The sequence below is a fragment of the Echeneis naucrates genome, chromosome 8, assembly GCF_900963305.1.
Source record: "Echeneis naucrates chromosome 8, fEcheNa1.1, whole genome shotgun sequence".
NCBI classification, from domain to species: domain Eukaryota; kingdom Metazoa; phylum Chordata; class Actinopteri; order Carangiformes; family Echeneidae; genus Echeneis; species Echeneis naucrates.
In genome coordinates, this window is record NC_042518.1 from 14,520,758 (window position 1) to 14,540,728 (window position 19,971).

General features: G+C 39.5%; 1 protein-coding gene across 1 annotated transcript; it reads left to right on the plus strand.

The window, feature by feature from the left end:
* The first annotated feature begins 175 nt into the window (after window positions 1-175).
* carhsp1 (calcium regulated heat stable protein 1) lies at window positions 176-19,548 on the plus strand. Its single transcript, XM_029508342.1, has 5 exons — window positions 176-354; window positions 15,121-15,278; window positions 16,153-16,261; window positions 16,829-16,951; window positions 18,666-19,548. Exons 2-5 carry the CDS (start codon window positions 15,188-15,190, stop codon window positions 18,826-18,828), a joined length of 486 nt encoding a protein of 161 aa, XP_029364202.1. The 5' UTR covers window positions 176-354; window positions 15,121-15,187; the 3' UTR covers window positions 18,829-19,548.
* Window positions 19,549-19,971: the final 423 nt, after the last annotated feature.

Sequence of the window (19,971 nt, forward strand, 5' to 3'; positions counted from 1 at the left end):
TGAATCTTTGCAGGTCCAGAGTTTGGTTTTTACGGTACACTGAGCGGGTTTGAAATCATGATGTAAAGTCCATAACAGTAAAGAGCTGACGTCACCTTGAAACCAGTCACGCCCATTTAGAGAGAGAGAGAGAGAGAGAGAGAGAGAGAGAGAGAGAGAGAGAGAGACACACACACACACTGAGACTGAGGTTACTCCAGAGTCGTGAACGTCGACGTTGTTGACTCCTCTGCCGCGGCGCACAAACTAAGCGGACTCATTCAAACCGCCACCCAAAGTTTTTTTTCCTGCCTCCTGGGACGAGACTCCTTCGAGTCGACAACATCTTTCAGTGGTGAAGTTGGAGGAAACCAGGTGAGCGGTGCGTTTAAATGTGACTCTCAGCAGATGTGCTCAGTCCGCGGTCACCGCGACAGATAGCTATCAACTAGGCTGTAATGCTTACGCTAGGTGACCGACGTTTGGCTTGGATTTCGCCATAACTAGTACAATAAAGTTGGTGTAAGTAGTTCGAGTCAATTCGTTTTTTAAGTGAATCGCCGGGTTGTTGTCACACTGTTACTTTTTCCAATTTATCAGCTGTGTTCAAGTTCACCGATTTCCATAGTCTTTCTTTTCCGTCAAGGATTGCCTTAGGGTGGGCTCCAAACAAGCGTGGCTGGGTGAGTGTGTAAAAAAATAAAGATTAAAGAGGGAGATTTCATTCAACGACCTTGAAAGATTTTCGCTGATTCAAAGTGAAGGAAGGACCTGAAGATGAGTTTCTGTCGCTTTAGGAGCAGTAGGATGTTACCAGTGTCTGTTTGCAACTCATAAGACGAGTGTATGCACCTGCTTGTGTGTGTGTGTGTGTGTGTGTGCGTGCACACTGCAGAACAGAGGTGTTTTTTTTTTTTTTTTGTTTGTTTTTTTTTTTTGTTTTTTTCCAACCCTGCTTGAGGCCTGTTAACAGCGGAGACAAAGAAATGGCCATGGGGTGTCTGTGAGTTTGGGTGTCAGGTTTAAAAAAAGAAAATGCCTGTGTGGGCATGTGAATGGGAGGTTGGCTCTGAAACATTGTAGTGTTCCTCATAGCTACACGGATTGAAAAAACACAGATTTACTTTTCTGAACTCTAACAGCTGTACTAATGTTGAGCCATGTAGTGCAGAACACCTGCATCCATACTTCTGCATGTTTGAGCTTGCCCTGGGGTATTCAATGGGCTGACAAGGGGCCTCTGCAAGTGGACATGCCTCTGAAATTCTAATGTTAATGTGAAGGAATAAGCCTAAATGTCCTTAAGTCATTTTTTTTGTTTCGGACGTTGTATTCATTTCTTAAGAACACAAATAATTAGGCAATTATTATTTTAGACAGCATGATATGTATATTTCTATTTCAGCCAACGTAGAGTTTGACTTGCCCTTTAACCACCATTCACATTTACTGTTTTATATCTGATATACCCAGAGACCTCACTCAAAAGTGGGATATTTTCAGAGTCCATGCTCCACAGCCAGGCCATCACTCCACTGTTCCAGCAGAGATTCACATAGATCAGTCCTGCATGAATGGGTATGTTATTTAGAGTTCTGCTGAGACCATGAGATAATATAAAGGAAGTTCACTGCAATAGAGTAAAGGCTTATCATTTGCCAAAAAAATCTACCCAGGTTTTTTAGCATTCACAAAAAGGGTTTTTGTTTTTTTTGTTGTTGTTGTTTTTTTTTTTTTTCACATGAAAACATGGCTGACATCTGCATGCATTTCACTCTAACTTTGTTAAATGCCCTCACAGCTGGCTGCTGTGGGGCATCTTAGTATTTTTGTGGAAGCAGCTTGAATAGCATTGTCTTCTCTTAACTAGAAGACTGAAAGCGCAGCATGAGTTTGAATAATAAATGAAGCTATGTACCACTGGATGATTCTTCATTGCTCTCAGTGTTGTGTTGACATTTTATCTGGTCAATTTTAGAGCCGTGTTCAACATTTGTTCATACATTATGGGTGAGGTAATGTGATCCCAGAATGCATTTGCACCAGATAACATTATTTCATCTAGTTTACATGTCACTACATGAAAAAATCCCAATGGTATGACAATGTGCAAAACAGCATCCTTAGTTTTGTCTTAAATGTTTGTTTTGAAATGCCTACCACGATGTTAAACCACTTTAAAGTTTTTGCAATGGTTTTGACCATGTCTTTTACAACGATGAAGTTTGAGGATGGGTTTTGTTGTGAAGGCTTAATACGTTGTTGTGCAACATGATCTCCTGTAATAGTCTCCTGTGAGTGCTGGCTGTAGACAATAAAGTAATAATTAGGGAGAGGGAAAGATGCTATTCTCTTTCAGTGAAATATTACTGGAATGGCTTTCATGCTGATCACATCAAAGTTACACTTTGAGAGATGTATGTAAACAGATGTTACCAAACAAAATCACACTTTGTAAAAGCAGTATTGTAAAGTTATCTTGTTTAAAGAAAAAAAAACCTTTCATGGACCCCAGTAACACTGTTGGCTTCTTCTTCTATGACTTCTGGTGTTGGAAAGAAAGTGATCAGTGTCATGAAGGCATTAAGGCATAGCATGTACTTACCTTCACATATGCAAACTGGTCCAGGGAGAGACCGGCCTGGAGCAGGATGTGTTTACATGCATCTGCTCAATAATCAGATTTCCTTTTTCCTCTCGCTGCCATATATATATATATCAGGGAAATGTGTCACTGATATATGATGCTGCTGCCTAAAGCATGTTTTTTCTTTTTGTACCAACATTTGGACTCATTATGCAGTGAGAGAACAGTCTCAGTGTTGAGAGCACAGTTTATCAGAGCAGTGAAAGGCTCTGTGAAGTTAAGAAAATGTAACAGTCTTAATTCCTCACATATTCAATTACTTATTCACATTATGTTGAAGTGTTTTACAAATATCCAGCAATAACCAGCACCCGTAGGTGGATAAAAATGCACTGACAGAAAGACAGAGCCTGAAGCTGTATTCAAATGGTCAAAAGAGAGATTCAGTTTTGATTAAAAGTAAGTGCTTTACGTGATTTCTCCCCTCTGGACTGTTTCAACCCAAATCCTTTTTTATTTCAAATACAAATATGAACGTCATCAACTGGAAAAATATGAGCGGAATAAGTCAAATCTGGGTCAATTAGTAGATTTGACCACTTTTCAAAAGCAAAAACATGACACAGCAGTTCTTAAAAGTGACAGTTGTTCAAAATTATGTGTCTATTATCCATCAACGTCACACCTGAAAACCCACATACAGACCATCCACGGCAAGATTTGAATGTAAACAAAAAGCAGGTTTTTTTTTATACTGAAAGTGTGCTTAAGTCGAGGCTAATTAGACCCAGTGAGGGAGTGACTGTGGTTGTTAGCATCATGTGTTCATGTCTTACTTTAGCGCATACAGGCAGACTTTGCATATGTGTTGTGCTCTTAAAAGAACACAGCAGTGTGGACATCACTCAAATGTACTTTTGACAGCAATTAACTGATGTGACATTAACACGAAGCAATGTATATACATTCACCATTTTGTCTATATCAGATCAGTGTGGTAAATGTTGCAGATGTGCATCAATGTAATAGAGCTTGTGAATATTTCAGATGTTACCAAAAGCAGCATACATGACTCTATATGGTTTCCATAAGATATTACCAATCCAAAAAATTGTACAATGTACTCAATTTAAAATATTCATGATAATCAGTCCAGGAGGCAGGATGTGCAAGACATCGACAGTTAGCGTTCAGTGCATCATCTCATTTCAGCCCTCAGGTTTAATTCCTTCACAGGGTTTGTATTACACTGTGGGAAAGAGCTGCCATCACCATGTAAACTTATCTACATTTAGTAAAGCATTAAACTGCTTTTTCACAAGTCAGTGAAGCACACACAAGCTAAGATTTCAGTTTGCGGTTGGTTTCTGTTGTATTGTTTTACTTGTTTGCTACACAACCTGCACTCACGTGAGAAAACTCATTAATGTGTTGCACAGTGGAGTTAATCAGAGTTTCTGATAAGTTCTTTATTTGACCCAGTTACGGGTGTGTTTTCAGCATTTTGAGCTTTCTGCCAGTCTGCTCTTCCGCTCTGTTTTTTGCATTTTGTTGTGGGAGGAGACTTTCCCCATTTTTAAAATCTTCTTAGACATGGCTGCATATCAACAATGAAATGATGTGCATAATTTCCACTGATGTTACCTTTATTTTACAATGGTTTCATTCATTTAATTTCTTAGAAATACTACACTTTGTTCTATGTAGCATGGATTACTGATATTGAAGATATTGACAGAAACAGAAGCAAACAGAAACCCAAACCGAATTAATGCTTTGCCAGGATTGTAGGCTCAATTTTTAATTATCAAATTAAATAAACCCCATCAAGTGGGTGCCATGTACATAGATATCATATGTTACAGCCCTCACTGTCTGCCATGTTGACTCTCCATGTAACGACTCCAGTCTTGGCAGTGGCTGAGGTGCAGCAACAAAAAGTTTTTTGTTTTTATGTTACACATGGTATACACATGGTATACACATGGTGGTGTTTGGGCACTGTGGTTTTGGATCCTCTGCAGAGATAGTGGCAACATTTGTTTGACGGAAGTGTTTTTGTGTGTCCTGTCAGTGTGAAACAGATTGTCATTCAGTTGTGTCTTTGTGGAGATGATATTTGACGATTGTTTGATGATTTGTCTGTGTATTTGTCCATTGCATAAACAATGATTCCTCCCAGCATAGTCAGAATGAAGGGAAAGGCATGGATTTCATAACCCACAGCCTCTTTGGGGAAATGCAAACAGAGCTTTTAGGCATTGTAAAATTAAAAAAAAAAGGTTTTGGAAGCAAGTGTGTTAGGCGCATTACTGTCTTGTGTAACTTTCAGCCAACGCAATATCGAAAAGAAGAAAGGGGCCATTGTCATTTGTAGGCAGTCATGTGGGTCCAGTGCCTGATGGGAAGCTTAGCTGTGCACCACTGAATATTAAATGATGGGATCACATCATCCCCTCTCATCTTTTCACTCCATTTCTTTGTATTTTGCCATGTTAACTTTTTGGTTCTCCATAAAAAGACAAATGACGTTGTTCCATTTGTTTACAGTACACTTACGTAGCCTTGAGCCTGTGAGGTAATTAGAATTTACAATGTGAGCTGTCTTATCTTTATCAACAGATATTCCATCTGTGGTATCAAATCCAGAATGAGTTTTTGCATATCATGTGATCAAAAACAATGACAGCAGTACTTATTTTTCAAAACTATCAGTGAAACAAGATCTAACATTTGAGACAGATAGCATAAAACTTTCAGAATATAAACATAAAAAAATAGCATATACAACTTAAAATCTCTTTTTTTAAAATGACTTTGTGTATTCCCCAGGAGTAAAACGATAACTATGAATTGTTTGGGATATAGTTTTATTCGACTGAATATTTGACTCATTTGTTCATTTTTGTCAACAGTCAAAAACCCAAGATAATAACTTTCTAATGGTTTAAACAAAAGCACAACCAGCACATCCTCAATCCTCAAAATGCAACCACACTTGATCGACTTATCACAGTTTTGCTTGAAGTTCAAAAAGATGAAAATCTGATGTTTTGGATCAATGCCTTTGAATAAAAAGCCCAAAAATATATCTTTACAAGAGAAAGGGGAAAAAAAAAACAACCTAAACAAATCAGTTAATCAAGAGTAGCTTTTGTCCCTCTGGTTCTATGTTGTTTCAAAGTGTCCATGTTGGAAAAAACCAACAACTAATTGAAGACATTTATTATTTTTTGCTCCCAGATAGGTTCTCCACCAATAAGAACAATCTTCTGGATTCTGGTAAATGGCATTACCAGTACAAATGGATTAGTGGTTATGGGAAATGAGCAAAGTTAATTTCAGCAGCACCACAAATGAGCTGCAGCTACACGTGAACGCTGATGGCGTGTAGAAGAGGCTCAGTGGTCTCACTGCACAGCTTTGTCTTGTTTGTCCGTAGTGCACACTGGGTTGTAATGGCTCTGTAACTCACCACAGCCTCGCCTTTATTACCTAATGCAGTGATATTATGATGGAGGCAATGACAACTGGAAGGCACAGAGACTAAAGCGGTGTTGATGTTTTTTCTCTTTCTTACTTTTTTTTTTTTTTTTTAAGTGCTGAGACATGCAAAGCATTTAACAAGCACATATCAGTAATAGTCTCCAAAGGGAAGCAACATTTCCTTCACAAAGTGGCTTTATTGAACTTAATCTATAGATTTTCTTCTTCTCTCAGCCACTGAAGTGAACCTTTCATTAAACTGACCATTTCCTCCTTTTTCTTTTCCTTGAAATCAGCCTGACTGATTCTGATACTTTTCAAGTCTCAAGTTTTAGTTTTTCCCACCTTTGATTATGCTGCTCTGAATATTCACCGAGCAGCATGTAAAACCTGTAAATGGGTGATTATAAATCAGTGGTTGAGGCACAGTGGACTAGTGTTTTCTATTGTTCCCTCAGAGCAAGACAGCTCAGAGGCAGCTGAGGCCTACACAGTTGAAAGATGTTCAGTTAATTGCCAACTGTAAATTTCCTAAAGGTGCGCATGTAAATTTGTGCGCATTTGTCATAAAGTAGATGAATGACCGGTCAGGTGCCCTACATCTTACATTGTATCATCCAGCCAGTCCCCACCACCCCCACCATCTAATAGATGATAGCTGATAGATGGTTGGATGTTGTGCTGAATAAGATCCTGACACACTTCCTGCTTTCACTTTAGTTACTACATGTGACCTTCCATGACTTTATGACCCTTCTTCTCGTTTCTCTGAAGATGAATGTTTTCAACCCAACAACCACATTGGCTTCCTTAATGAGAACTTTGATAGCGGAGCCTGCGACAGTGTTTCTATGACTAACTGTGTTGCTGCTAGGCATAGTCATGACATTAATATAACTTAATGTTTCTTAATATTCTAAATGTGTGATATGACACATTTAATGTAAATAGTATAATTATTGTCGTGTTTTGAATGTACGATAAGAAATAACACGAGTAATCGGCTCCATCAGTTTCACCAAGGTAATGTCAATTTTATACAAATTGTACAGGTATTTGGGCATACACCAAAGTATTTGACCAACAGACAAAGTTATTACAAAACACTAATAAAAAGAAATTCTACACATGGGTGTCACCCCAAAAAATCTAATCATTCCCTCAGCAGCCAAAGTGTTTCCCCTCTCTGGTGATGGCACAGGATAAGATGCTACTTCCTGTTTGCAGTGTTAATGGCTGTGGTTGTGACAACCAAAGTAATTAACTCTCTCTTGTTTGGGGGGGAAAAAAAGGCTGTCTTTACGTGTGTGTCCTAGTCCATGTGCACAATACAAACAAAATGAGGACCCCCTTGTAAAGACAATGCTCGATAGCTCTACAATGCATCATGTTGTTGATCTAAAACCACAGCAAATCATCAAAGACCAGCTACTACAGTGTTTTAGTCAGAGTGAAATACTGGCAGCTGAATACAAAATGTTTCACCCATATGAAGGAGCTAAAGTATCCCCAGGCTTCACCTATAGTGAGGAGGGAACTGGGCTGGACCACAATACTCTGGATTTTGTAGTTTATCTTACGACCCTCAACTGTGGTTGTGACCTGTGGGTGGTGGAAGAGAAAAGAATGAGTGTGTGAAGTTGTCAGTATACAGGGCAGCTGTGCTCAGTCATACAGACACAGTATCTGCTTTTTTGCATCAAGTGTAGCCAGTTGTGGTTTAGAGCTTCTGGTAAAGATGCCTCTTGTGCGTGTTCTGGCTTAAGGACAGCAGCATGGTGGTGCTGAGGAAGGTCCTAGCCTCTATTCCCTGGGCCTGGGGTTTTTCTCTTTGGTTTGATGACTCTAAATTGCTTGTCAGTGTGACAGTGAATACCAGAACTCGCCACATGCTATTGTTCTGCTGTCAATTTGGAAGTTTGAATAGTGAAGGCAAGAGATGGGCGCCTCCTTTTGAAGAAACTATTCTTGGCACAGAAAACCAAAGTGCAACCTTGCTAAATATAAGGAATAGTTGTTGTTGTTGTGCCAGGTAACAAGATGTTTGTCTGGAACCTGTCAGTGGACAAGTCAGTCAGACTGTGACACATGTGGAAAAGGGCAAGCAGGAAGACAATGTAAGTTAATCCGGCGAAGCATTGTTTTAAATCCAAATTTATATCCACTATATATATATATATATGTGTGTGTGTGTGTGTGTGTGTGTACATATGTTTATTTATATTATATTAGCTTTTTGTGTGTTAAGTGTTTATAGAAAAAATCTGTCTCATGATCAGATTTCTGTTAACTTTGAAACCCTGGCATCAAGTTCTTTTCAAAGCCAAAAGGTCATGGCACAGGTTAGTGTCTGTGTGTGATGAAATCTGGTGCCCAAAGATGAGCTAAGAATTTGTTTTAAATCTGGAAGTACCCGCATCTGGAGCTTTGCATGCAAACGGACATAACAGCAGTGCGGCTCACATCCTGAAGAGGATGCTTCTTATGTCATCTGCACCGTATATTCGGCTATCATGAATGTGTGCATGATTGAAATACAGGAAATACTGCACTGACGCACTTCGGCTGGTGAGTCATCACATTGTGGGATCAGAACTTTCTCTTGCTGTCACACATGCACTCAGCATTTGGCCTTGGACAGACATGCACTGGACCATCCACCCACTCACACTTACTTCCAAGCGTGCACACAAAGCTTAATAGAATTGTCAGTCTTTGTCAAAGCCTAATGCTTTCTGCCTCCAGAGCTCAACACGGGCTGCATAATACATCTGAAGCAGCTTCTCTCATTCTTTGTGTCAGCGCATTCAGTTTCTCAATAACCTGCCTGGAGCCATTAACAACCCACATCCATTTTATTTTTTATTTATTTACTTATTTATTTTTTGAGACTACAGAGGTTGTTGGGAACATTAACATCCTCACACCAAACATGAAAACTAATTAGCCTAGCATTTCAACTTTACAACCCGATTGTGTTGAAACTAAATCTTAGTATTTATAAGAGGGACAGTTTTTGTAGTGTTAAGAGCTAAGTCGTGACACTGAAGTAATGATAGTGGTGTTGTTACATGCCCTAATGTGTGAAAACCAAAGTAAAACAATCAAATGGGCAATCAATAAAGCTACAGTCAACTTTAATTAGCAAAAGTGGATTTATTCAACTCAAACTGATGCATAAAAAAAAAGGGTTCCCAACTGTTGGGGAGGAGAGAGTCTGTGGGGGTTGCGCAAAATAAATGAAATAACAAAACTGGCTCTGACTCAACTCTGTCCGAGGGGAATAACAGGAAATGAGTTGGACAGACTGCCTTCTCTAAAAAGAGACTTCACGAAAACATGAACAATGGTGGCATCAAACCATAACTTAATGGAATAGACAAAATTACAGAGGTGGGTGAAAATTTGAAGGATACCTTGGTGTATCAACCTCCTACAGATGATGAAATGGAGACCTGATCTGAACAGACAGGGCTGCTCTGGACCCTGATTGTCTGTTGTTGCTGATTGGAAGCCAATGAGCTGCTCTGCTGCACACATGGTGAAACCAAAATGCTTTGAATTTGGTGATTGTGTTTCATAGTGTGTGCCACATTATGTCCCTTGTTTGAATCCAGCCAGGAAGCTGTGCTGCAGGTCATTCCCTTCTCTCCCTCTGTCTCTCGCTGTTTAGTCTCGCTGTTTCCTTTCTGACTAAAAATAAAGGCATAAAAAGACCAACAAATAATTCAAAATGATAGAGATGAAACCACTGGAGGTTGCCAATCTCCTTATTACCGCATTTGAAGATTTCTGTACGTGCTGAATAAAATTACCTGATCTTTGACAATGATCCAAAATCAATCGGTAAATGATTGCTGCAATGAGGAATCGGCATATTAAGTATTTTATTCCAGTCAGCAGCAATAAAATATTTGATAACTACATCTATTAAGGCAGTTTTTTTCTTCATAACAGTCACTGTCTGTAGCTTCATATTTTCTGTATAAATATATGATATCAGTGTTCTCATCTTAGGCTGAACAACACAGTAAAAAAATGGTTCCTAAGACCTCAAACTCTTCCTTTAAACCAATGCCTCTCATTCTGGGCAAATGTAAAGGTAAAATGAAAACAAGGAAGGCTTTGTTACGTCTTTTGTTACCTTGCTCAGGTTCACAGCTCTGAGCTCCAGTGCAAACCTCAGCTCCTCTGACATGTAATCATGTATTAACGCAGTGCAGACGGTTCCCCACTCACTTATCGGTTCGTATTCAGCTGTCCTTCCTTATGTCACATCTTTCCTTGTTCATCCCTAGGAGAGAACAGGAAGGAGATGAGATGTCAACAAGGGACTGAGTGAGAACAAAGGGAGGTGTTTGGAGGGAAAACAGAGAGACTTTGGTGATTGAGTTAAAAGTTTGTCCCTCACACGGTCGTCTTGGTCTGCTCCCTCTTCAGAACTGTAGCTCATTCCCCTCTCCTTTGCTGTGCTCTCTGGTTTTAATACACAGGCAGTATTTCCAGTCTGCATTGGTATGACTTGATGTTTGTTTGCATGGTGTGCCAAACACTTTTATCAAGCTTTGATAGATTTGTTATGTGTGTGTTGTTGTAGCATTTGGTCTTTGATTAGTGTGTTTTGGTTTGAGTTAATGACACATCAGCATTTCTTGTTCTTCTATATATACTTGACAGTGTGATTAATTGCGATTGCAATATCTGCATGATTCTCCCTCTGTGTCCTTGTTTTTCTCTGCCTGTCCAGCAGTAAACTCTCAGCAGGATGGGAGGTAACAGGATTTCCTTGTACACACAGAGACGTCCACATTCACCAGTTAAAACATTTTACTGAAGACCAGTCTAACAGAGTAAAACATTCAGTCTGGTTTGTACAAATAATTCATAAATCATCTTTGAAGCAGGCTAACCACTCTTGCTGTTCAACTGTTCACCACAAACATGCTGTAACTGATGCAAATCCTGTGGCAATTGTATGTAATGTAATGTAAAATGTGTATTTGTGTTAAAAAAGTAATTTAAATAATGCTTCATTTAAGTGGTTTTTCAACACAAGTAACAAAGTGCTACACACCAGTCTAAAGGTAAAAACACACAAATAGTAAAATTAAAGAGACAGCACACAATAAAAAGAACAAAAATAAAACCCTGCCACCAGAAGTGAGATAAAACAAGAACATGTCTGATCTCATGTAAGAAGTTGAAAGGCGTTGAGAGCCCTTTCTCCTTTAGTTTTCATCTTTGACCCAGCAATGGCCAGTGATGTCCCACCAGAGATTCTCACACTGTGCCCTGACCTATAACAGGATGAAAGCTCAGAAATGCAGAGAGGGATCCTAAGTAACTGTTATACAAATCTGAAATACAAACTGGCAACTTGTGCGATTGCTGATACGAAATAACTCTCTTCTTCAACAAGAATTCATGCAGTCTTTAATAGCTACCTGGCTGACACTGTTATAAACTCGCAATTCGGCCTCATACAGTACAATGGCCTCATTACATGGATAATGTTTGTCTCAGCAAAGCTGTCAGTGTGCGTTGGCTTAAAAAACTAATCTATATGAGTCTGTGTGTGCGTGTGTTGTGTCCCATTGGACTGGTATTTGCTGTGTCAGCAGGGTCTCGGAGGGCCAGAGACCACTATCATGGCGAATTCCACAGTATACAAGTTTAGTGCATTGTGTAGCTACGGTGTGCAGCTATGTGTGTGTGACAGAGAACGAGAGCAAGAGCAGAGAGATGCTGTAAGTAGACAAACAAATACATATATGATTTTAACTTGTTTTCATATAAAATAAAAGTGTCTAAACAGAAGGACATGAAAAATAATGTGAAATATAGAGCAGGCTGCCCCTCTCTGTGAATTTCCTCTGGTCTACCTGCATCAGCCTTCTGGTTCATTACCAACTGCACTGAATGTGTTATCAACTATCCAGTCACAACCTCTGCTTATAATTTTCTAAGAGTTTGTGGTTACTTAACTGTTTTTGACTAACACCAGGATTTTTTGTGTGAATTTCTCTGGAAACTAAGATTTCATTGTCATGGGTCTGAAGTTATTCAGGGAAAGAAAAACATGAATAAAAAATATTATTGTAACAGAAAACATTACAGTCTTGTGCAGTTACAGAGATTTTCCATAGCCCAAAGTTTAAAGCACCGTTGAATCCCCTGGTTTGACTTTTAGCATTGAGAAGTAATCTAGATACACTGAAATTATAGTCTGTAGCTTATATATATCCACCATATCAGATGTAACATGGAAGAGAAAAGGCTTCAGCAGAAGGTGTTGGTAAAAAGTACCCTGACATTCATGCTGAGTCATTGGAGGTTAAAAACAAGAAGATAAAAGAGGAGGGAGGAGAAACTGAAAGGAGGCCAAATATGATAACAGTAATGTCTGTGTCCGTAGAAATGTGTGTCATAAACATGCAAAAAGGTTCCCCAATAGACAAACAAGAAAACCTTAATCTGTTTAGGAAACTGGAAAAGGATTTCAAATCACATTTTCTCTGTTCAACTTTGACCCAGTAATGGCCAGCGATGTCCCACCAGAGATTCTCACCCTGTGTCCTCAGAAACGCAAAGAGGGATCTTAAGTAACTGTTACATTATTGAAATACAAACTGGCAACTTGTGTGATTATTGATACAAAAAGTTCAATCGCCATTCCTTCACAAATTAATATCTTCTTCAAAAAGTTTAGAGTAAACACAAGAAACAAGAATTGAGGCAGTCTTGTAATAGTTATGAGGCTGACACGGTTATAAACTCACCATTCTGCCTCATACAGTATAATGGCCTCATCACATGGATGAGCAAAGCTGTCAGTGTGTGTTGTCTTAAAAAGCTAATCTGCCTCAATCACCACACAGAAATATGGCTTATCACCATGCTGGTTGCAACCAACTCCATCATGGTGTCACCTGGCGTTACTGAGCTGGGTGTTTATCCAATGCTTCATCACATCCTCAATACAATCAAGTCAGCCCAACTCTGATCATGTGATCCTGGTTGAATGATAATTTGCAAACAAGCTACTGCAGGAGGGTTAGGGTTAGGCTCACATACAACCCTCAATTTCCCTGTGCCGTGCACTAGAGGTGTGCCCCAGCATGTAAACAAACAGGACAACGTGTACTCAACATATGACACCTAGACCTGTGGGTCTAAAGCCAGATGAGTAGTTACGTCATGGTTTCAAGACATATTGATCGTTTTCATTAGAAAGTGCATGCATCTAAGAGTTTTGGGGTCTGTTCATCATGTAGACATGAATATTTTGAATAATGTAACAGCTTAGATTTATGTCAATGGAAAATTGCTGATCTAACCTATATATGTCCAATCAAGTTGGGACTTTGAATCATTGATTGTAATTTGGAAATCGGTGACAATGCCCTTTTAATGATACAAATATATAAACCAATATAAGCTAAAAGGCAGGCCCATGGTCTAATCTATGGCAAGCAGGACAGTAATTATTTGTTTATGCAACATGCACCCATAAACAAATATACTGCATGTGTATATGCCTGATTATGTTTATATTATATTCATTTAAGTGAAAGTACTTAAGTAAAATAATGTATGCAAATAGTCCATGTGCAGGTGTATTTTCTAATTGTGGCCTACAAAGCTTTTCATACGCTCCCATTGCCCCCGGCTGTCACAGTAAACTAAGATGTAAACTTTGTAAACACTATAATAAGTAGAAATCAGCATATTGTCATTATGAACATTCAGATTTAGTTCAGTGCAATTAATCAAAATGAAATTATGTGATTCCAGTTTGGGTTAGTCTGCGTGGGAAACTGATCAGCAGGACTGGAAAGCAGAGTATTGTAAATATGGCGGACAATTACTGTGGCTCTTTAAAGCAACATGTGAAGTTAACCACCTTGCAGGCTAAATCTGTATAAACCTTATCATGTTTTCTGAGCCTCCCTCAGACATTATCTCCTGCTTATCAGCCAGTTTTCCATTTCATTCTACCCTCTGTCTCTGCTCCATATAAGGGCCCACACTCCTTTTTTGTTGTTGTTCTAAGGATTCCTTCCCAGGCCTGTTATTGAATTGGCATTCCACATTAACCCCCCTCTGCTTTGTGGTGTCGGTGTGTGCCGAGACTGTTAGGAGGGCTCTGCAGGTTGTGTGCTCTCTCCTTAAACATAATTTACTGTTAGTCTTCTTCCATTCCTTGTCCAATATAAAAACCAGATCCTACAGAGCTAGATTTGTTATCACAACAAACACAAAGTCTTGATCTGGCCCCACTACATCACTGAAGACACATGTAAATGCAGTTCTGCACAGGAGCAGAGACCATGCTAGCATGACAAGCAGGAAAATTCTTAAGAATTTGTGCTGAAATTTGCTAATGAGCTGGTGGGAATGTCGGATCCCATATTGCCTCATGGTGACATCTGAGGAAAAATGTTACTCAGCTATGATCTGCTGAGACATTTATGAACCAAGCTGGTAACAAACTGACTAATGGTACCATAGAAATGAATGATCAAACATTTCCTGAACTGGTGCAATGAACTGAGCACAGCAGAAAGAGCTGGAGCTCACTGACCTACCCCTGGAGCCTCGATCATTGTTTCCTTTTATTATGTTTATCCAACCTCCCTCATTGTTTTTCTCTCTAATTCTCTTTTAACAGTATGCCAACAATGGAAAAGATAAATCAATGGAGGTTTTCTTTTTTGCTTTCCCTAATCGGCTGGCATAGCTCATGATGTAATGAGTGAGGATGTATGTCCCTCAGCGAGGTCAATGAAGGGACTGTTCTCATTTGTTGTTGCTGTAACGGTGGTGGCCTTTCCACAAACTGTTGTTGCTATGGTAACCGGGGTTGGGGCAATGCCACGAGCAGGTCACTGATTCATTGTGTTTTGAGGTTGTTGTGCCTCATGGCCAAGAAAAGGGTGCTGCTTTTAAAGAGACAACTTAAAAAAAAAACAAAAAAACTCAACTTTCATATGTGAGTATGTGCTTTTTTTTTTATTTATTAGCATATGACTGACTTGATATCTCCTCTACTCTCCCACTCTGCTCAGGTGTTCTGCAGCCTCAGCTGACTCCCTCCTCCTTCCTCTTCACACTTAGACTCCAGCATCCTTCACGATGTCCTCTCAGGCCATGCCCATCCAGGGGTCAAGACCCGTGACCCCGCCGTTGACCTCTGAAGGATCCCCTCGCTCCCCAGCGTTACATGGTAAAGGCCAATTTAGCCATTTGAGGCTGCTGACTAAATATGTTGTATGACTGTTGACATAACAACACTGTTTTACTTTTGTTTAGCATTTCCTGTGCAGGTGGGAGTCTAAAGTCTCAGAAAATAGAACTGAGTTAAAATTTACCCATTTTAAGTTGGAGCATGGGCAGCACGGTGCCATAGTGCCGTTGCCTTATGGAAGAAGGTCATGGGTTCGATTCCCAGGTGTAGGGCCATTCTGTGTGTCCAGGGTGTACCCCATCCCTGCCCAGCATTGGCTGGTATTGACCCTGACGGATAAGTGGTAGAAAATGGGCCAGACGGAGAAGTTGAAGCATTGTGTTTGAAAGATGGGATCTTACAGTATGGGGAATATCATAGTGTACTAACTCTACAGTATGTAATCTATTTATACAGTTTAAGGTGGTAATGCCACAGTCAACACTCTCAGAATCACATTACACAGAAGATCAGTTGCTACGTAGTCATCATAATTAGTCATCAGACCAGACCGCCAATAATGAGAACTACTGTCAGTTGACTGCTTTTCTAAATGGTGGCCATTAATTCTATCAAATGGGTAGTGAGTTCATAAAAATCTCATAGATCATAACTTTAATGGAAAACATAACCCTCATTATTAGAGGAACAATTCTTCTTGCACTTGCACTGAAAGAATTAGCAGTTTTCATCAGTACTATATAGTGCATAGAGTATTGTCTGATTTTAATTAAATGCAGAGATGTTAGTCTGGCCAAAGACTGCCATGCTGCAAAAATACACCGTATAACAGCATGTTTTAGGCTGTCCAAATTTGTATTATGGCACATAACTGTAGTGCCATGATGTTACACACTGTGTTCTGTCCCAGCAGACTCCTTGCAGCCTCCAGTCTGCAGACACAGAGACCACTCACCTTCGCCCATGAGTGGCTACCTCATCCCCAGCCCTCTGCCCACCCGTAGAAACAGGACCCACTCAGCGTGAGAGCACACACACACTCCCCTGGTTTCAGTATAATGAACCTATCTTGGTGGAACTCTGCTCCATGAGATGCATAGCAAACCATGAATGCCATGTATTGGATGTCATTTCAGTAGAAAGAATTATAGATAGAATATAGTAGAAGAATATGATTGCTTTATGAGCTGAAGAATTGCTGTCAGACCTGTCCTGTTAAAACAATGGCTTCTTTCAAGCTGCATTAACAAGGGTTCAATGATTATGTAGCTGGTAGAAGCTAAAACAAAGATAAAAGGATGTGTGGAAAAACAAAATAAAAAAAAAGGTTTTATGCTGCTCTGTGTCTGCTGATTTGATTTTGCTAAATAATTCAGCTTTTGAGTCAAAGAAGCCTTAAGGATTTTTGATTATAAAATAAGATCTTCGTCTTGTAAATTGAGAGATGACATGAAACTTCAAATCAAGTTATGTCTTGTGTACTGTCACATGCCACTCAAAATGCTGCATTTACAGTAACTGTTGGATCTTCATTACTTTTTTTCTATCACTTCTTCCACTTGCCTTTCCACATTCCTCTTTCTCTACAGGACGGCTCGTGCAGCCGAGGGTCCAGTGTTTACTGGTGTGTGTAAATATTTTTCCCGCTCCAAAGGTCATGGCTTCATCACGCCATCAGACGGGGGCAAGGACATCTTTGTCCACATCTCAGAGTGAGTGTGTGTCTGTATGTCTGTGTGCGCGCTCATGCGCATGTGGATGTAACATGAGAACTTAAGGTTGGTGTGATTAAATGTCCTGAGGAATGCTTGCTGTCTTGAGTTGGGGGTGGAGTGGGGGGTATAATGGGGCATTTCAATATAGAAAGAAGATTAAAAAAAAAAAGGTTTTAATGTCAGTGTGTTCTTATGACTGTTATGATTCTTACGTGTGTGTGTGCGCGCGCGTGCGTGTGTGCTGGCGTGTGGATGGAAGGGGGTTTCTCATTGTCTCCAATGAGATGTATGCGAGGGCTGCTTTGGTTTGAATGGCTGTCCATTGAACTATAGTGGGGCTTTATGTAAGGGTAAAGGGACGCACACGCATGCACAAATGCAAATCCAGAGATAGACAGACCCACACACACACAGACGCACACAAAGCTTCCCTTTGGTGATGAGACAGACGGATTTCTTGTATTGTTTTACATTATACATTGTGCTGCTTTGTTCTGCTTGTATATAGGTGTTTAAGGCCATGTGTGTTCATGCATGCGTGCATTCATGTGTGTGCGTATGTGTACACGAGTGTATTTAAATGCAATGCTGATGTTGATAACAAAGGCATACTGGTGAAGGTCATCAGATGTTCTTTTGTACTCCTACACTACTACTGCAGCTACTGTCTGTGTGTGTGTGTGTGTGTGTGTGTGTGTGTGTGTGTGTGTGTGCGCGCACGCATCCAACACAACTTGACCTGTGTATAGTATGGTACAGTGGTACAGGTTGAAAAGTTTGTTCTCTGTGATAAATAATAGTGATTTGGCTCATAAACTCTGCGCTGTAATAGCCTTAATCAATGTTTTGTGATATTAAAGTGATAGTTAAGAATATTTGACATGTGGATATGTCTGTTATTTCAACATTTAGTGTATTTACCTGCAGTAGATTCAGATTATTGTGTTTCCTGATTAGAGAAACAGCAGGAGCAATAACCATGTTTAAAAACTCTTAAAATTTCTTCATCACTTGTTACATAGTGGAAACAAAATCAAGATTAATCCAGAAAAACTGCGTTTTGTTTTGTTTTGTTTGTTTGCTTGTCTTTTTTTTTCTTTTTTTCTAAGTCAAAAACACAAAAGAGAAGATGTTTTTCTGACTTGGAACTCAGGGCTTCTGTAGTCCAAACCTGATTTTAACTTCAGCTTGATTCTCATACTGAATGAGGACTTTGTCCTCCATTGCCACTTCATGTTATGAAGTTATGATGAGATGTCTGCATGGCAATCATGGAGTGTAGGTATAGTTTCAGTGGAAGAGTATTGACTAAATTATGTATTATATAAGACTCTGGAGTTATAATGTAATTAAACAACTTGAAATGCATCTGTGGCCTGGCAGGCAAATGTCACAACAGTGCGTAATAGCAGCAGAGCAAATGAAGTAACCTTTAGCTATCACATATTGAAGTCACATGATCCTTGAGTGTATCAAATGGACACACTGTCTAAATGACCACCATCAATACTGTCATCCAACATGCACATATTTGCACATAAGCATAGAAGTAGGCAGAACAGACAACAAAGCACCATGTTGAAATTGTCTGGTATTTAGTGGCACTTTTCATCACTTTTCAGCAAATGTCTCCATGTTAGCAAAAATATAACAGCAACTTGTATTAATTCATTTTAAATCAGTTTTGTTTGTTTTTTTCACCCACCCCCAGCATCGAGGGTGAGTATGTGCCGGTGGAAGGCGACGAGATGAGCTACAAGGTTTGCTCCATCCCGCCCAAACTTGAGAAGGTCCAGGCAGTGGAGGTGACCATAACCCATCTGAAACCAGGAACCAAACATGAGACCTGGACAGGACATGTCGTCAGCAGCTGAATGCTGCATGGAAGGGAAAGGGAGACGTAAAGGAAAATGGTAAAACAGGAGAGAGGGGTGTGGAGAACTGAAACTGAGAGCTGTTAGCAGGCAGAGGAAAAGCTGGTAATGTGATTAGACCTCCGCAGAGAAATCTATAAGAGAGCTAGGATACGTTGTGTGTCATTATAACCTCCTGAACGAGCTGATGTGACAAATAAAGATTTGGAGGAAAATCATATTTGTGTTAAAATCTTCCCTGTGGAGATGGAAAAGATACCATGGGCTTCACTAGTATTTGAATAGTTTCATGATTACAGTGGAGGAAATGTTTATCATAGAAAGATTGACATTACATACACACTACGTTACATTAGGTTTCTTGCTTTGGTATTTAGAGCCCCTTTGTTGAAATTTGATGTACAAGCTTTTACTTAATTTGGTGGGGAATTGATCTTCATTCTGGGAAACTTCTGGACATGTTCAACTCAGCTTTGTAGCATTTCAGAATAAGTGACTGTGGTCACAACAGAGCTGATGTGGAGTTATGCTAGCTGTTCATTTTAGATTTCCTAGCACAATGGACACATTTCTAGGTTTACTGTTTATGCCTACTTCTGCCCAGAGAACTTACAGCTCTGTCTGTGCCTACTCATACCAATATATTATCTGTATTTGATCATGTGGCCAAGTGAATGATATAAAGCGTCTGCAACTGCTACACATTGTTTGAGTTTTTCATTCATTTTTTCTGACTGGATTTGGTGTAACAATATATGGATCATATACAATTGTGGAAAGTAAATAAGTGCATTTACTCAAGTACATTAAGCACAACTTCCAGCTATTTGTCCTATACTAATATCACAATTTAATGCTATCTTCACTCCCCCACATTTATAGTTTTAATCATAGGTTACTTTGAATATTAGGGGTTGACATCATGGTTAGAATAATGTGTTTAAAATAAAACCTTTGTGAGAGATTTAACCAGTAGTTTGCTTCTGCCAGGAAAAACCCTGTGTGGGTGGGTCCAGCTCCACTAAACTTGTTATGATTTAGTTTTAATAAATGTTCTCAAGATCTCATAGTGAAGTCTAAAAAAAGTTTGTGAATTTGAACATTTTCTTCTCCCATTAATCTAATCATAACTTCTCAGACTGA